Source organism: Erinaceus europaeus, chromosome 1, assembly GCF_950295315.1.
Source record: "Erinaceus europaeus chromosome 1, mEriEur2.1, whole genome shotgun sequence".
Taxonomy (NCBI): domain Eukaryota; kingdom Metazoa; phylum Chordata; class Mammalia; order Eulipotyphla; family Erinaceidae; genus Erinaceus; species Erinaceus europaeus.
The window spans coordinates 28,090,125-28,109,733 of NC_080162.1; the positions used below are offsets into that span (position 1 = coordinate 28,090,125).

Genomic DNA, 19,609 nt, shown 5'->3' on the forward strand with positions numbered 1-19,609 from the left:
TTGATTGTGTTTTCATTAGAAAAGTTATTCATGCTGGCTGTAGAAAATTGGAAATCTTGAAATTGTATAAAGAAAAACATAAATATAAAATATTCTCCAATACAAAGACTTTTTAATAGTTTCTTCCTGGTGGATAGATAAATATAGAATCGTTGAGTTTTATGTCATGGTAACTTCTTTTCAGTAGTATTACTCAGTTTTATATCTTGGCTATTTCTTTTTAGTTAGTATTTTATCCAAATCAAATTATATGAATTGTTTGATTTCATAGAACTTCATGGGACTCTATTAGACATTTCAGAATTTATTTAATCATTATTCTATTGTGAGGGATTTAGTTTAAAATATATTTTATCATAGTAATTAACCCTGTGATAAATCCTTGAGAAAGGAACAACTTGAGGTAAATTTACTGAATTAATGTGCCAGGCAGTGGCACACCTGCTTAAGAGCATACAGTACAGTGCACAAGGACCCAGGTTCAAGGTCCTGGTCCCCATCGGCATGGATAAAACTTCATGAGTGGTGAAGCAGGGCTGTAGGTGTCTCTTCGTCTCTTTCCTTCTCCATCTCCCCCTCCCCTTTCAATTTTTCTCTGTCTCTATCTAATAAAATATCTACATAAGCATTTTTAAAGCTCTTGGTACTTGTTTGTTATATCATCATGTTGTGTGTGGGGGGTGGTAGTCACTGTTGCTGTCAAGCAGAGACAAAGAGGCAGAGAGAGTGAAAGAGAACATAGTATGGAAACTTCCTCCAGTGTGATGTGGGTCAGGCTAGAACTTGGACTGTTACAAATGACAAAAGGAGTGCACTATTCAAGTCAGCTATTTTGCCAACCCAATCCTCATATATATTTTGCCAGGTTATTTCTTAGAAACAATTGCACCAATTTGCACCACTGTCATTGTTCTATAAGTGTTATCTCCTGCCTGGGAAGGTGATTCAGTAGATAGAAAGCTAGGGTCAGACCCTAGGTTTGATCCCTAGCGTCAGATATGCTGGAGCAATGCTCTGGTTCCTTTTCTCTATCTTTTGTTAGATAAATAAAATTTTAAGCTCAAAATAAATTAATTGAGGGTAGATAGATGTCATCTCCTGCATCCTAAAGGGCACTGGTTTGTCATCTTTTTTTGGAAACCTTTCAAGTGCATTTGTGGTTGTTTCTGAAGTATATAAATTTTTAATTTCCAAGTCATTTTTGTAAATACACATTTTCTTTAGTAAATTCTAGGGGTTTTTTCCCTTCTTTTTTTCCCCTCAGGATTATTGCTGAAACTTGGTGTCACCACTATGAATCTATTGCTCCTGGTAGACATTTTCTTTTTCTTATTTTCTTTTCTTTATTATTTTATTTTATTCGATAGGACGGTTGAGATGGGTGGGCAGAGAGAAAGAAAAAGAGAGGAATGGTTGTGGAGGGGATGCTCAAACCTGGGTCCTTGCATGGACCCTTTAGCATGGCACTATGTGCACTTAACTGGTTGCGCCACTGCCTGGTCATCTGAATTCTGTAGTTTTTATGCTTAAGTAGTGTTTGCCAAACAGGACAAGTATCAAGTGTCCTGAGATTAATTAAATGGCTAGTTATGTTTGAATTCGGTTGGTTGAAGCTACAGTTTTTGTCTGAAAATTATTTATTCATTAATGAGTAAAGAAAAAAAACAAACCAGAGCACCATTCTGACATATGTGATGTTAGGGATCAAACTCAGGAACTGATGTTTGAAAGTCCAACACCTTATCCACTATGCCACCTTCCTAGCCAAGGCTGCAGCTTTTATCACTGTTATTTTATAACATTTACTTTCTTTCACTGAGTTTATCTAATTGACTTACAACACTGAATATGTTTAAGGTATCTAACCTATTTCATATACGTAAGCATTGAAAAATGATAATAATGAGTATAGTTAGTGTATTCATCATTTCACATAGCAAATATTTTGGTAAGAATTAAAAAATATTAGCAACATTAAAATACACAGTTAAAATTATATGCAACATGGAAACACAGTATATAAATTTATTGTTTATATCACAGGATGTACAGTACATCTCCAGAGTTTGTTTATTTTATAACAGTTTTTAAAATTTTATTCAATAGGACAGTTGAGATGGGTGGGCAGAGAGAAAGGGTTTTTGCTGGGGTTTAGTGCTGGCACTACGAATCCACTGCTTCTGGTGACCATTGATTTTTCCATTTTATTGAATAGGACAGAGAGAAATTGAGAAGGGTGAGGGAAATAGATACCTGCAGACCTGCTTCACCACTTGTGAAGCATCCTCCCTACAAGTGGGGAGTGGGGGCTTGAACCTGAATCATTGCCCAGGTCCTTGAAATTAGTACTATGTGTGATTAACTGGGTGCATCATCGCCCAGCCCCTATAACTGGAAATATTTGCCTTTGACCACCTTTATCTATTTTGTCCACACCTCTCTTCTGACCTCTACCCCCTGAGACTCCTCCCAACCTGTTCTTGGTCTGTGAAGGATATATATATTTTTTAAATTTATGTTTAAGGTCACATAATATTCCTTATTCTCTGTTGACATATTTCACTTAGCCAGTGACTAAACCTAGAAATTCTGGATATTTCATGAGTAGAATCATGTAATATGTAGAGTTCAGTTACTAATTTAGTTCACTTAGCATTATGGATTCAAGGTTCATCCATGTCGGAGCATATATTAGCACTACATTTTCTTTTATGGTATTAAAATAATCTGTAAGCATAGGTGTAACACATCTTGTTTTCTGCACTCAGTAGGTAATAAAAACTTGGAATCTTTTTGTCTTGCCTATTATTAATAGTGCTTATATAAACACTTGTGTATGTTTTATTTTTATTAAGCATTTTTGCTTTAGTTTTTTTTCTTTTTTTTATTACTGATATAATAATGATCTACAAGACCATAGGATAAGAAGAGTACAATTCCACACAGTTCCCACCACCAGAGTTCCATATCCCATCCCCACCACTGGAGCCTTTCTTAATCTTTATCCCTCTGGGAACATGGAAGGATGATTATGGGGTGCAGAAGGTAGAAGGTCTGGCTTCTATAATTACCTCTATGCTGGACATGGATATTGGCATGTGGATCCATACTCCCAGCCTGTTTCTGTCTTTCCCTGGTGGGGCAGGGCTCTGGAGAGGTGAGGATCCAGGAGACATTGATGAGGTCATCTGCCCAGGGAAGTCAGGTTGGCATCATGGTAGCATCTGCAACTTGGTGGCTGAAAAAGCATTAAGATATAAAGCAGAACAAATGGTTTACTAATTAGGAATCTAAACATAAGACCTTAGCAGATGATATTTGGGGTCTCCATGTTAGAAAAGACTAGTAAGTCTACTTTAGGTATATTCCAAGGGACCATGACGTGACTAATACTTGCCGGAACCGGACACCTACCATGCAGGTGGGCTAAAGGTATTGTCTGGGGAGATGGTGTCAGAGTTGGAAATAGGACTAGAAATCTGGATCAGGGAAGAGAGAAGCTCCCAAATATGAGAAACGTTTATAAATATTGTTAACTGTAAAGCCCATCGATTTGACCTGGAGTCCATATTCAGCAAAGGAGCCTGTGTAACCTCTGCGTCTCTGTAGGTTTGAGCTCACATTCTGTGGTCATAGCTAGGAACATTCTAGGCTGCACTCATTGCAGGCTGCACTCATTACTTTAGTTTTAATGAGAGACTAGAGCAATGCTCAGTTCTGATTTATTGTGGTTCTAGGAATTGACCTGGAACTTTGAAGCCTTAGGAATGAAAGTCTTTTTGTATAACCATTATGCTATCTTCCCTCCCCCCTTGTATAAGTTTTTTTATGGAGATATATATGTTTTCATATCTTTGCCTATATACATAGTATAATAACTGTATGAGGAACTTCCAGACTATTTTCCAAAGTAACTGTTGCATTTTTATCTGCCCACCAGTCATATAAATGTCCCCCTATCCTCATCAACTCTTATTATCAGTTTGTATAATTACAGCCATTTTGTGGGTACAAAATTATTTTGAAATGTACTTTCCCTATTATTAGTGGCAGTGATCATTTTTTCACTAGTTTGTTGATCACTTGTATAATATATTTTTTCATGAGTGTTTATTCAATGCTACTTTAAAATTTATGTTGTTGATTTGTGATATTCTTTCAAATATAGCCTAGACATTAGACTATTATCAGATTTATGATTTGCTTCTCTAACTCTTTGGATTTTCTTTCAGCTTTGTAAATTTTGAATGTACAAAAATTATTCAATTTTGATTAGGTTCAACTTAGCCATTTTTTTCTTTTCTTGGTTAAATTTGATGTGATATCTAAGAATTTGTTTACAAATCAAAGGTCACGAGAACTACTCATATCTTCTTTGAAGCATTTTATAATTTTAACTACTGCATTTAAGTTTTTTAAAATTTTGTTTTCCTCCAGTGTTATCACTGGGGCTCTTTGCCACCACTACAAATCTATTGCTTTTGGCAGCCATTTTTTTTCCATTTTATTGGCTAGGACAGAGAGAACTTGAGAGGGGAGAGGGAGATAAGGAGAGAAAAAGCTAGACACCTGCTGACTTTCTTCACTGTTTATGAAGCATCTGAGGAGTCAGTGGCTCAAACCCATATCCTTGCACAAATTCTTGCGCTTCATACTGTGTATGCTTAATCGGGTGGACTACCACCGGCCTCACATGTAAGTTTTACATACATTTGAATTTAGTTTTTCACATGGTGTGAGCTAAGACTCTAGCTGTATACTAAGTATGGGCACGCTTTGTTGCTAACCTTGTTGAAGATCAGCTGACTTATAAACCTTAGTCCTTTGAGCTGTTGCTATTATCAGTCTGGCAAAAGTCTTATTAGTAATTCTATGCCATAGCAATAAATGCATGAGTTTATATCTGGAGTCTTAATTCTAAACCAAAAATTTGTATGTTTATCCTTCTGTCATTATACACTCTGTTTTTGCTTGCGTCAATGTTGGAATGTGCTTTAAAATTAAGACATGTAGGTCTTCTAGCTTTGTTTTACTGTCTTAAGATTGTTTTGCTCCATCTATTGGGAGTCGGGTGGTAGTGCAGCAGGTTAAGCGCAGGTGGCAGGAAGCAGAAGGACCAGCGTTAAGGATCCCAGTTCGAGCCCCTGGCTCCCCACCTGCAGGGATGTCACTTCATAAGTGGTGATGCAGGTCTGCAGGTGTCTATCTTTTTCTCCCCCTCTGTCTTCCCCTTCTCTCTCAATTTCTCTCTGTTCTATGCAACAACGATGATGTCAATAACTACAACAATAAAAAAAACAAGGGCAACACAAAAAGGGAATAAATAAATAAATAAATAAATATTTAAAAAGAGTTCCATCTTAGTAATACTGTCTTTTATACACATTACCGTGGGGTAGCTTTAAATTTAACTAGCTTTTTCTTAATTCAGAAATATTTTATCATTTTTAGTGTACCAATCACGTACATAGCTAGATAAATTTATTCTTAAGTATTTTATTCTTTGTGATACTATTATATGTGGAATTGCTTTCTTAATTTATTTTTTAATGTTCATTGCAGGTGTGTAGTTACCTAAATGATTTTTATATTAATTTTATATCCTGAAACTTTGCTAATTTATTACTTATGCTAATATTCATTTATTTACTTATTGGATAGAGACAGAGAAAAATTGATAGGGGAGGAGGAGTTAGAAAGGGAGTGAGGAAGAGAGACACTTGCAGCACTGCTTCACTGCTAGTGAAGCCCTCCCGCTACAGATGGAGAGCCAGGGGCTCACACCCGAGTTCTTGTGCATTGTGATACGCGTACTGTACCAAGTGTGCTACCACCTGGCCCTTCTTATGCTAGTATTTCAATGAGTATCTTTTGATTTTTCTATATATAATAGCACATTCTCTGATAATATAGTTTTACTTCCCTTATGTTAGGGATACTTTTCATTTATTTCTAGCCCTGACTAGCGCCTCTAGTGCTATTTTGAAAAAAAAAAAATAGTGGTGATATCCTCATCTTGTTCCTGACCTTAGGCAAAAACTCAAAACTGCCACCATTAAGTTTTATTTATCTGAAAATTTTAATAGATGGTCATTATAAAGTTAAGAAAGTTCCCTTTAGGGGGCAGGTGGTGGCAAACCTGGTTAAGTGTACACATTGCAGTGCACAAAAAAGTGGATCCAAGCCCCTGGTCCCCAGCTATAAGGGAAAAGCCTCAGGAGTGATGAAACAGGGCTGCAGATATCTCTGTCACTTTCTTTCTTTATCTCCTCCTCACCTCTCAGTTTCTCTGTTTCTTTTTTCTTTCCTTTTTTTTTAAAATTTATTCATTTATTCATGAGAAAGATAGGAGGAGAGAAAGAACCAGACATCACTCCAGTACATGTGCTGCCAGGGATAGAACTCAGGACCTCATGGTTGAGAATCCAATGCTTTATCCACTGTGCCACCTCCTGGACCACCAATTTTTCTCTGTTTCTATTCAATAATAACTAAATAAAAATTAAAAAATAAACTTCCTTTCTAATTCTAGTTATTTGAGTTTTTTATAAAAGGGTGGGATTTCTTAATTCTTTTATTTATTTCACCCATTTTTTATTTCAGTATCTTACATAAAAAGCATTTGGATATGTTGGTGAAGTCAGCTTGGTTATTATTTGAACTTTCACTGCTTACAAGTATTCTGTAGTTAATATACATATATGTTGTATGTATATTTCATGCATAGGTATACTCCAACAGAAATGCTAACTTTCTTCTGTTGCTTCTTCCAGATACAATATTACCAGTCAGAAGGCTGTTTTTTCCTTTATATTTTGGACACTGTGGTTCCATTTTTAAAATTTACCTATATTGTTGTTTAGTTTTCTCATTGATTTGAGCTAGGAGAGGTCTATTTTTCAGTATACAGGGTCATATGCTGCTCTTTTCCTTACCTGCTGTTGAATTCCTCACCTACATCTTGATTTAGGAGGGTAACTACAGCCCAAAAGTCCTGGTCAAAGTTCTTTGCGCAGCACTTATTCATATACTGGGCCAAAAAGCTGAGGTAGGGTCTCTTGCTTCTAATGAGCTATTTGACTGTAGGGAAGAGGATTTACCTCTGAGAACTTTGGAAGCTATCTGCAAATGTGCCCCAAACTAGCCCCTCATGCTACATCCCAGCCTGTGTGACTTTTGTTCTATTTCTGAGGTTAAATGGAGTCTTCAATACAGGCAACTGAGTAGTGCAGATAAAAGACTGAAATCAGTGATTTTGCTTTGCACCTCATTCCCCCAAAGAAACCTAGAAAAATATTTTTAAAGAAGAAAAGAATGGGAATGAACAAAGACCCAAGTCTTCAAGCATGTTTCACTTGCATTAAGTAACCTAGTCCTTATAGTCACTCTATGTGACATCTTACAGATCATGAAACTGAAACTCAGAATATTAAATAACATTTTAGTCAGGAAGCTGCCCAGTACATTAAAACAGAGTCTGACTCTCATCCTTTAACCAAGCCAGCAACATTTTCTCCATTTCTTGTCCCAATTCTGCTTCTCTGCTCTGGAATACATCTGAACTTCTTCTGTAGGGAATATGTCCTCTTTAGGGACTCATGGGTTATGAACAACAGTTCTACTTTCTTTTGCTGCTAAAATTTAATATGATTTTTCATGATTTTGGTAATATTTACATGAGGAAAGCAAACCCAGTACTACTAGTTGCTATCTTCATCGTAGTAATAGAAGCACACACACAATCCTCAGCAGGAATACATACATACATACATACATACATTCATACATACATAAGCTTTATTAGTTTAACTTAATTAATATGGACTTCTGGTCTAGACAAATTTGATATCCAATTCTAACACAGAAAGAAGTTAATCATTGTTAGGGTAAGACAGTTGTCTGGTGCATGGGGCCAGGACCTGAGAGGCAGTCCTACTTGTCTTGAATATGTTGTGTGAGCTGCATGTTATTATACCTATTTCAAGTCCCCAAGTAGTGAGACTTGAGGAGGGAAAAACAGTATTTTTGCCTCTACTAATACCAACTGTGGTAAATGCAAGTCAATTAGACTTTAGCCCTTTAATAATTTTTTAAAGAAAATTAAAAAATAAAAACCCTAAATTGGTTTTTAAAAGTCAGTCTCTGGTGATAGAACCAGGAGAGAAAAGAATGGAATAATTGGAGGCTGCTGTCTTTTCACTTCCCACATAAAATTATTTGAAGAGACAGGCCAGAACTTGAAACAGGAGCTACCAAGAAAAGTTGTAATTTGGATGTCGGTTGTTGTGACTTTAGGGTGTTTGCTTAATGGACTCCCCCTTCTCTTTCCCTAGACGTACTTCAATGATAATATCCTTACTCTGATACGGACCCTGGTGACAGGAGGAGCCACTCCAGAGCTTGAGGCTCTGATTGCTGAAGAGAATGCACTTCGAGGTGGCTACAGCACCCCCCAGACACTGGCCAACAGGGACCGCTGTCGTGTGGCCCAGTTAGCACTGCTGGATGGCCCCTTCGCTGATTTAGGGGTGAGTTCATGACACACAGGTCACTGAGCCTTCTGTGTAGAAACAGCTTAATTTGAATGAACTGGTGTTGGTGACAAGGTAGGCATTTCTTTCTCTCTGTTTTCAAAGGTCCAGAATAAAGATGGCATGTTCTCAGTTTACTTTGTACCAGGTACTGTACTTCACTTTTAGCCATTTGTTTTAGTCTTTATGGTAACTCGCTGACACAGGTTCCGCTAGCATAAATGCTAGGGAAACAGACTCTGAAAATCTGAGAACTGGCTCTTTGAGGAATTTGCACCAGGAACCCTTGCCTCAACATGCGCCTTACCTCAGGTGTTCTCTACAAGGACTGGGAGTCTGCAGGTGATTCCAGTATGTAGCCAAGGCTGAGAACCCTTGGTGCAGGGACTTAACCAAGGCCCTGGCCTAATTAACTCCAACTACACATTAACATCCCAGGAAGAACTTTAAAATACCCTTGATGGCCAAGACTAGCCCTTAGATTCAAGTTTTTTAAACATGGGTATAATCCAGGTCCTGGTGGTTTCCTTTTTCTTTTCTTTTTTTAACTGGTGGTTTTCAAATGCTACAGGTGGCTTTTAAAAACTATTATAATGAGAAAGTTACAGAGAGAATGATGCAGGGAAGGGGGGGGGGGGAGCCAGATCACTGCTCAGCTCTGGCTTATGGTAGTGATGGGAATTGAACCTGGGACCACAGAGCCTCAGGCACGAAAGTCCTTTGCATAACCATGATGCTATCTCCCCAGTTTTAGACCTAGTTCTTCTACTTTTTTTCCCTTTCCTTTCTTTTTCAAAAAATTTAAAATGTTTTATTTATTTATTTTATTGGGTAGAAGCAGAGAGAAATTGAGAAGGAAGGGGAAAATAGAGGGAGGAAGAATAACACCTGTAGATGTGCTTCATCACTCATGAAGCTTTCCCTCTGAAGTGAGGGGCAGAGGCCTGAACCCTTGTCCTTGCGCTTGGTAACATGTGCAGTCAACCAGGTGCATCAATGCCTGCCCTCTCTTTTTCCATTCTTTTTAAAATATTTATTTATTCCTTTTTGTTGCCTTTGTTTTATTGTTGTGGTTATTATTGTTGTTGTTATTGATGTCATTGTTTTTGGATAGAACAGAGAGAAATGGAGAGAGGAGGGAAAGACAGAGAGGGGGAGAGAAAGATAGACACCTGCAGACCTGCTTCACCACCTGTGAAGCGACTCCCCTGCAGGTGGGGAGTCGGGGGCTCGAACTGGTATCCTTATGCTGGTCCCTGCGCTTTGTGCCGCGTGCACTTAACCTACTTGGTTACAGACCGACTCCCATCTTCTTCCATTCTTTTCCTTTTCTTCCTTCCCTTCCCTTACTTTCCCTTCCCTAATACTCTCTCTCTCTCTCTCTCTCTCTCTCTCTCTCTCTCTCTTTCTCTCCACCTGTGCTACTGCTGAAGTTTTGGTGCCAGTTTTTCTTGCCTTGTTGATATGGGGTAATAGAGAAACAAAGAGAGAGAGAGAGAGAGGAGAAGAGAAAAGGAAGAAAGAAAGAAGAAAGACACACAAAAAAGAGATCCCTGCAGCACTGCTCCACAGCTCAAGATATTTTCTGCTGCAGGTGGGGATATAGGATTGAATCTTAATCCTCCTGCATGGTATTTTGTGCTCTACTGGATGCACCACCACCCAGTACCCTGTTTTCTAATTTCTCGGCCTGGACCCAGACACCATTCTCCAAACCCTATTGGTGTCTGAGGAGACCAATACCTTCCTTTGGTTTGAGGCATCAGTCTGTTTCACTTACTCAGGTAGAAATTTGAAGTCTTCACTATTACTTCCAATCCAACTCCATGGACCTATTCTAAGACAAGTGTTACAAGTCTTAAGAATCAGCAAACCTACTGCTCAAATAATAGTGTCACCCAGAAAGGTCAACTGCTTTCATATAGAGGGAATCAAGCAAAAATGCCACCCTTTCCATTTATTTTTAAACTCTGAGGAGACCAGCAATGTGTTTTAATTTGGCTAAGGACAGGGTCTTATGTCAGCCTAGGAAATTTTTGGATAGCCTGCTTCCATGGCTAGTGGCTCTTTAAATAATGGTAAGATGACCCCAAATATGTTCTTTAATATGACACCCATATAACAATTCCAGTGACAGGAAGGACAAATGAGGTGAATTTATTCCTAGTGAAGTCACTCCTCAGTGCCCTTTCCAGTCTCTTTGAAGACTGGTTGCATGAAGTCAGTATTTCCAATTAAATGAATTTGCTTTCACATTCCACAACTGAGCTCCAAACCCTTGGAAAGTGATTGTGAACTGATTAAAACTGTGAATCCCAGTTATTCAACCTGCAGACCTCCAGCTCCAGGGAAAACACATTCTCTTCCTCCTTTACTTTCTCTGAGGTCTGTAAATTGTGCTTTTCACACAGTTCTTACCTGAAAGAGTCTGTCACCATCATACCTAGTGGGGTCTTTCCTTCTTGCAGTGATTTTAATTATCACTTGAGCAATTTTGACAACACAGTCACACCAGAGTGATCACAGTTGAGTTGGGGCTAAGCACAATCACCATTTTACGGATCTGTTTTCTCTTCCTCAGCTGAATGTACATCTGAGATCTTCAGGCTTTACACCTTCTGTTTAAGTGAGTCAGAGGCATGATCTCCTTAGAGCTCTAATGGATATAGATAGAAAGCCAGAGAACAACCAAAGGAAAGCCCCTTTATGTCCTGGTCCTTAAAAATCACCACCAATATTATAAGTAGAATAGTAGCCACAATGATTTCTTCAGTCACAACTTTGGGCTCAGAACCTCTAGATCTGAACCAGGAGGAGCTAAAACAAGCTTTTCATAAAAATTCTCCTCGCTCCCTGGACCTTGAATTTCAGGCAAATAAATATGATGCATCTCTCTGTTCTTCTGTTGTCTCCCAGGATGGTGGTTGTTATGGTGATCTGTTCTGCAAAGCTTTAAAAACGTATAATATGCTTTGTTTTGGAATTTACCGGCTGAGAGATGCTCACCTTAGCACCCCCAGTCAGTGCACAAAGAGGTGAGTATTATCCCACCCCAAATACTGACAGAAATGCCTGTCCCTGCCACTCACTGTGAAGGTAGGGGCTACATACCAGTTCTTAGCATGGAGTTTTCTCTGCCTACCTTAAATCTGGCACTGAGTTTGGAAGTTATTGGAAGCTTTTTCTCTTGAATTTCTAATAGTGGATTTAAAGGCATTGTGGGAAGAATTAAACTTTTATGGAATCCTTCCATCATTCAGTTACAGAAATCTGACTAGAAACATCTCTCCCAAATTTCAGTTACAGGGGATACTTCTGTCACTTCCTAACATAGAGATCTCATATTGCTAGTATTTAAGATGAATGGCTCCTTTGCTATATTTTAGCTATCTGAATTATCAATTAGTCTAATTTAATGTACTCTTTTTCGACACACACACACTTACATTTTTAATTGGGGGGGGGTAATGGTTTACAGTATACTTGTTGACAGGTGGATAAAATTTCTCATCACCTCAGCCTCATGCTAGGTATCTGCAAAATGCTCCCACCCCCAGCCTAGGTCCTTTTCCATAATCATGCACCAGGGAAGATTGCATGCTGTCCTGTTCAATGGGGAGGAAAGGCCATCTTTGAGGATAGTACCTTTCTCATGTGCATTAAAACAAACTCATAGCAACCCTAAATTCAAAGAACATCCTAGAATTACCAAAACTCATACATTTGTATAATATATCCCAGGGTACAGTGCTATAGAGATGGGTGTCTCATAAATCCTTCTCACACATTAGAATCATGAGGAGTGCTTTTTAAATAAAACCTGATTACCCAAACTTAACTGGTGTTGATGAAGTATATATACTCATCTACACACACACACACACACACACACACACACACACACACTTTTTAATGCTCAGAGATTGTTATCTAGCCATAGTTTAGGACAACCATGGAATTCTCAAAGTTTAATAAGCATGACTATCACCTGAAAAGCTTACAAAATAAAAATAACTGGACCCACATATAGAGTGTCTGATTCAGTTAGGCTATGGTAAGATTGCTTAATAATTTGCATTTTAAATAGTTCCTAATTGATACTGTTGTCTCTCTGAGGACCACCACACTTTGAGCTCCACTGTTGTATATGAAGCAGTGGGTTGTTTTTGTTTGTTTTGGTTTTAGTTTTGTCTAGTGTTAAGCAGGAAAAATCTGATAAAATGTAAGAACTATTAAAGCAAAAATGACAAATAGACAACAAGGTTTTCTGTATTCTTCTCTTTAGTAAAACTCCAAGAAAATTTGATTTTATTAAAGGATAAAGAGTGAGCAACTACTAGCGAAATGGTCATGGTAAAGATTCTGTGATATGTGCCTGGGATTATGGAACATTCTAGAATTAAATTCTAGAATACTAGTACAGTCCTTTGAACTTCCTGCAAGCAGTGTGGCTACTCAAGTTAAAAAATGAATTGGCATTATAGACCATAGTTTACCATAGGGCACACAGACTATGGTAAATGCCTGATGTTCTCATTAGAGGCACTAGTTCAGCGTCTCTGTCAGGGCTCATGTTTGGTCTCCCCTGTTGAACTAAAGAAAATCTCCTTCTACTTGGCCCACCTAAAAGTTCTTCTTTAGATTTCCTGTGCACCTGAGGAACCAGGTGGTATGATTTTGATTCAAGCACATGTGAAACCTCCACCTAGTTGTAACTGGATAGTGACCTTTTTGATTTCTCCATCTAGGTATGTCATCACCAATCCCCCGTATGAGTTTGAACTTGTGCCGACAGACCTGATCTTCTGCTTAATGCAGTTTGACCACAACGCCGGCCAGTCCCGGGCCAGCCTCTCCCATTCTTCCCACTCGTCCCAGTCCTCCAGCAAGAAGAGCTCCTCTGTTCACTCCATCCCTTCCACAGCAAACCGACAGAACCGGCCCAAGTCCCGGGAGTCTCGAGACAAACAGAAGTACGTGCAGGAAGAGCGACTCTGATATGTGTACCTACTGCCACCGTGTGTGAAACTGTATCTGCCACTCATTTCCCCAGTGGGTGTTTCCAACAGTAACTTTCCCCCATTTTCCCTGTAGTCCCCCTCCCTTTTTTTTTTACACATATTTGCATATGTATGATAGTGTGCATGTGGTTGTCATTTTTATTTCACCACCATAAAACCCTTGAGCACAACAGCAAATAAGCAGATGGACCAAAAGTTATTTGTGATTCTAGGGGAAAAATAACCCAAAGGCATGCTCCAGACATAAATAGCTCACTACAGCAAGGAGTTCATGGATTAGACGAGAGCACTTGTGATCAATGTCAGTTACGCAAAGCAAGTTTAGTTAATGTAGAAGAAAAGTTTATTCTGATTTACCAGGAGTATCAGGGTGCTTTCAGTTTTGATTTTGTTGTTGTTTTCTTTCCTTTCCTTTTTTTTATACACAGATAGTAAGTGAGCACACATTTATTTGAAATAAATAACCAAAAAGCAATGAAAACTTATTGACTGTTTCTGCTCTCTGGACAGAAGTACTGAGAGTATTTGAAAGACTTTAACCATTTGTACAGATGATTATTAAGCACCTGCTTACCTGCTTCTTATAAGAGAATATCAAATATGTTTTATTTACTCAACCAGGCCTTTTGTTCCAGAGCTAGCTTATTTTGAAAGTTGATATGAATATTTCTAACCTTACTCTAGAGGGAAGGGTAGTATTCTATTCATGGATATATCAAATTCTAGTCAATTAATTTAAGTGAAAAGAGCTTGATTGCATATTAAATTGTTATTCTGTCTCCTTATACTGCCATATGAGTAGCTATATTTTTTGTTCACTTTTGACATTTGGGATGAAAAGCCATATGTATCATAAATATCAGAAGTAAGTCATTAAAAACTGCCTTCCTGGGACTTTTACATCTTTTAAAAGGTGAATTATTTACCTTATGTACAGAAATAAATAATACTCGGGAAAGATCAAGTATTTTTCCATACATTCTCAGGGGACCTTTTACTCCCCTTTGTTTGACTAAGTAGAGCCCCAATGCCAGGTAGAAGCCAGGACTGGGGCCATAGTAGAGCGAGAGGAAGATAAACCCAGCAGCAGACCATGTTTTTCTAGAATCCAACATGCTCAATAAATCAGAATGTAAGCGGATCGAGCCACAGTAGACTCAACAAAGACAAAAGCCAGCTACCTCCTTAAACTGTTGGCACAGCTGCATGATGCTGGCTGTCCCAAAGCAGGAAGCTGGTGAGAAAAATTCCTCATCATCTATTTCTTTAACATAGCCAACTCAGTTAAGCAGGAAAATGATAAAAAATAAAAACTAACTAACTAAATAAATAAATAAACTGCGTCTTGTTATTAAGAGATGGGGGAGAAGAGTACAGCAGTGAGCCAAACATGTTTTGCTATCATTATTTTTCCTTTTTTTTAACTGTTAGTGAGCATCAGTAGGAAAGTTGAAAAGTTTTTTTTTTCTCTTACTATACTGTTGTCAGATGTTTGTGCATGTAAATCATGCTTTAGGCAATGGATTAATTCTTTAAAAACTGACCAACTCCACCATAGCCAAATTCTCGTATGGCTGGACTAGCCCTGGGCTGGTAACATACATGTTTGAAATGTTACATTTCAAACATTCCTGACAGAATAGGGATAGAGAAGAGAAAAAAAAAAAGTCACAGCTACAGAAAATAAAAAAGGTGTTTTTATGGTGAATGTTTTGGATTTAGATTTTTGGATCCCCAATTCCCTCAAGCATGATAGTTTTGGAGTTTTGCTTGCTGTGTGAATTGACAAGCACTTTTACTGACAAAATGATGAAACTCTGTCAGAACCTCTGCCCCCACACCAAAGATAAGTTAGTGCAGTATTCAAGCCGATAATGGGATGGGAACTTATTATATACATATGTATTAAAAAGACCCATTAGTGGAAGATTTTTTCAAATTATTTTTGATCCTGCATATTGGTTTATATATTATATATAACCATCTGGCTTTATATATATATATATATTTATCTATAGATATATATGTGTATATCTATAGATACATATATAAATATACACACATATCTCCTAGTTATGGATCATGAAGAGCTCTTCATGTATTCTTTGCAAAGGAAGTTATACAGTTATGCCCACAGAACATTTATAACTATAAGAATGTGCCAGTTAAAGTGCTCAGCAGGAAATATGACAGTTTAAAAGCATTGTAAAACTCACATAGCTTACTTCTCTCTCTAAAGTGCAACAAGGATGAATAGAATGGGCCAAGGTATGACAATTAATGGTTCTGCATGACCTAGCCACTGCTGGGGGTTTTTCTTCTATGACGTTGTCCTTGTGAAAACTTTTGTGAAATTAAAAAAAAGGAGTTAAAAATTTTATTCTGTTATTGGTTTGTTTATTTTTATTTATCTTGTTCTGTTTGTGATTTTATTTATTTTTCTTTTGCTTTTCTCCCTTCCCCCTTCCCCTCCTTTTTCCCTTCTCCACCTCCTCCCACTTTCTAAACTTTTCAGCGCAATGAGGCTGCACTGCTGCTACTGCTAGATCCCTTAGAGTTTGTTTTGGTGTTCTTGGGTTTGGGGTTGGGTAATTTATGGGGGGGGGGGACTTCTCTCCATCTGGCTTGCCTTTAAATCTGCACGTGGCCTCCCTGCCCACCTTGGTACCTTGCTCCAAGTCCAAAAGCATTTTCCCATCAAAAATCCAGCTTCCTCCACTCCTCCCATTACCACTACCCCAACCCACTGCCCATAAGTCTGTCCACATCTTTGTGTTTATCTTGGCAAGACCCAGTCATTCAAGTGATGATGCCAGGTGATTAGCTTTCCTGGAAACATTTGTAGTTATTCTATTTGGCAAACCTTTTTCTCAGTTAGTATTTTATTCTCCTTTAGACTTAAACCAAGAGGGTTATAAATGGTAAAATTAATATTCTGCTTTACGTTCTATCAGCAAAAGCCCAAATGAAAATCATTCAGCTGTATCTATCAACTCAAGAGTTCACACCCAGTCATATGGGAGATGGCCCAGGCATCTCCTGCTACCTGCCTTTCAGACACTTACTTAATCCCAACCAGAGATTGGGCAGAGAGAGAGAAGTAAATCTAAATTGTGTTGTATATACAATCTGTTAGAACCGATGAGCTGACATTTTGGTGGGAGTGGACTAGGAAAAGACTGACAGGAGATGAAATTTGGGGATTTTTTCCTAATCTTCTAGGACATAAATGAAAATTGACTGTACTTAGGACTTGGTATAATGAGTAGTGGGAAAGGTATTATTATTACTTGTATTTTATTACCCAGAACTACTATATTATGTTTTTCACAATAAAGTATCCTCCATTGTTTTCCAAACTCCCCATTTTTTCAAGTCCTCTTAGGAAGTATACACGTTTGTCATGTCACATCTGTCCCATTTTCCCTTTCTATAAGAGGCGGGTGTGTGTGTGTGTGTGTGTGTGTGTGTGTGTGTGTGTGTGTGTGTGAAAGCACACAAGGGTAAAAAAGGATAGTTACTTGAGAAAGTATGTACATTTAAAGAGAAAATAGCTAGAAACTCAATTATTTGCACCACTGTAAAAAAGAAGCAATTTGTGAGCAATTCAGTTCAATTTGCTTTAGGTTTTAAAAAAGACTGAACCTTTCTTAAGCAAGTAGGGAGAATAGGAGTTGCAAGGACACCTCAGCCTCAACATTCAGATGATTATGAAATCATTAGCATCCCTAATGAATGACAACCAGGGCCCTTCACGCAATCAAATCAGAAGAATAGGGAAAGCTGGGCCCTTCTATAGTCAAGCTTTTATAATTGATAGAACTTACAAAATATTTTATGAGTTGTGAACCAAACCTGAAAATAGATGCTCAAGATTTTTTTTAAATAAATTGACTTTAAACATTTTTCTACTTTTAATCATTTTATAGATTCCATTCTTGGTTTAACTTTTTTAAAAAACACAAGTTTCAGTAGATGTTTCACACTGCTGCTGTACTGTTGGAAATGTCTTGAACTAAATACATAGATTCTGAGGAGGGCAGTCCTATTAAGTTCAGTGAATAGACAGTTGACTGTGCCTCCTGCCAGCACTGTCAAGATCCCAGATGACCAGAAAAATCTTCTGACTGACTCTTCTTGAGCACTGAAAAAGCCTAAAGGTACCTGAATCCCAATAAAGACAATTAAATCAACCTGCCAGGTTCCTATAGCAACAGACTTCTACCTGGCAAGAAAAGAGGAGAGTGCAGAAATTTCAGGGCCTGTAGAAGCCAAGACAGGGTGAAAATCAATGTCTCAATCAGCTTTTTCTCAGCCTATCCCTGCTTTGTCATAATATGATGAAGAAGTAGCTGTGGGCATCTGTCACCAAAATAGTTGACTATCTCCTTCCTGGAGGTAGCACATAGGGAAGTGCATAGGGAAGTGAAGTAGGTAGTGTCCCCTGCCTCCTGAGATGGAAGAGTGAATAGTCTGCCTCCTGGTGGAAGTTGTAATGAGGGCTGAAGGAGAGAGAGGACTGAAGTGGGCAGGAAGGAGAAGGTGGCTGGCTCTGCCCAGAGTGTGGCAGCATCAGATTTTCTTTTCCTTTCTTTCTTTATTTTATTGGCGGATTAATGTTTTACATTTGACAGTAGATACAATAGTTTGTACAGACATATGTTTCTCAGTTTTCCACATAACAATACAATCTCCACTGGGTTCTCTGTCTTCCTTTTTAGAACATCAGATTTTCAGTTCAAAGAGGGAAGTAGAGACATAGTAGACAACTGTAAAGAAGTGTGATTGTTTTCGCAAAGTGAGATTCCTCTTGGTCTGATACAAATGACTTTCATTCCTAAGAAATAGTCCCATTTTGGTCCCAGAGTGAAAAGGAGGCAGAAGATGTGGGTGCAGTTCACTGAAGACCTTGGAATCTGACAGGCAGAGGTTATATGCCAGCCTGCCTATCTGAAATGTGAGATGTGAAACCACAAGGAGGCTTGAACTCCTTGTTAGCTCTTACCCGTCTTAACTCTTATATCTCTCCAAATTAAATCTTTTCTTTTCAAGCCTTTTCTCTCTAAACTTCAGCTGTGGTGCAGCAAGATGAGGACCAATTATCCCAAATATCTTTGCTATATTGTCGTCTCTCCTTTAATGCAGTTTTCTCTGGGGAGTAGTTATGTGAAAAGGCTAAATCCCATAGCACTGACAACCCACAGAGCCAGCAGAGAGGCTCTGTTTGCACAGTGTAGCCTGTTTTTTTTTTTTTTTTTTTTTGCCTCCAGGGTTGGGCCTCCGTGCCAGCACAATGAAGCCACTGCTCCTGGAGTCCATTTTCCTTTGCTGTTGCCCTTGCTACTGCCCTTGTTGTGGTTGTTGTTATTGTTATAGCTGTTGTTGTTGCTGGATAGGACAGAGAGAAATCAAGAAAGGAGGGGAAGGCAGAGAGGGGGAGAGAATGATAGAGACCTACAGACCTGCTTCACTGCTTGTGAAGCTACCTCCTGCAGGTGGGGAGCTGGGAGGCTCGAACCGGGATCCTTAACTGGTTATTGCACTTTGTACCATGTGCGCTTAACCCGCATGCTTACCACTCAGCCTCCTGCCTGTTTTTCCTCTTAACTGCTGGTACCCAGAAATCTCAGTCAGCTCAGATCGGTGGCCCTTCCTCACTACAGACCTCTCTTCCAGAACTCTATGTAATAATTGATAGCAGGAACCCTGACCCTTATTTTGATCTTTGTGGTGAAAGAAGAAATGGGTGAAGCAGATGGCTTATAGGTGGGATGGAGTACCTGTCAAGGGAAAGTCAATGTTTCAAATACACGGGTTCCAAATTAAAGTACCAGCCTTGAACTCCACAGACAGAATCCTTGGCTACTCCTTCTTCCTTTCACCTTCCAAATGAAGGCTACCCAACAAACCCTCCTGTTATTGCTATAGCCACAAGCTCCAATTTATACACCTCAATTTCCTACCTCTAGCTTATCTTCAATCACACTAAATGATACTACCCATACACACCTGGTCATTTAGTACTGAAAGTTGTCACTAATGCAAAACTTATACTAA

At 38.6% G+C, this 19,609-nt stretch overlaps 1 protein-coding gene across 3 annotated transcripts in view; it reads left to right on the forward strand.

Annotated features, from left to right (window-relative positions):
* Window positions 1-19,609, forward strand: part of KCNMA1 (potassium calcium-activated channel subfamily M alpha 1) — a 638,320-nt gene that overhangs the window by 612,180 nt on the left and 6,531 nt on the right. For all 3 annotated transcript variants that reach the window (XM_060170921.1, XM_060170943.1, XM_060170877.1), the window contains 3 exons: window positions 8,334-8,528; window positions 11,448-11,566; window positions 13,280-13,504. In XM_060170921.1, coding sequence (XP_060026904.1) covers window positions 8,334-8,528; window positions 11,448-11,566; window positions 13,280-13,504 — 539 coding nt within the window. The remainder of the gene's footprint in view (window positions 1-8,333; window positions 8,529-11,447; window positions 11,567-13,279; window positions 13,505-19,609) is intronic.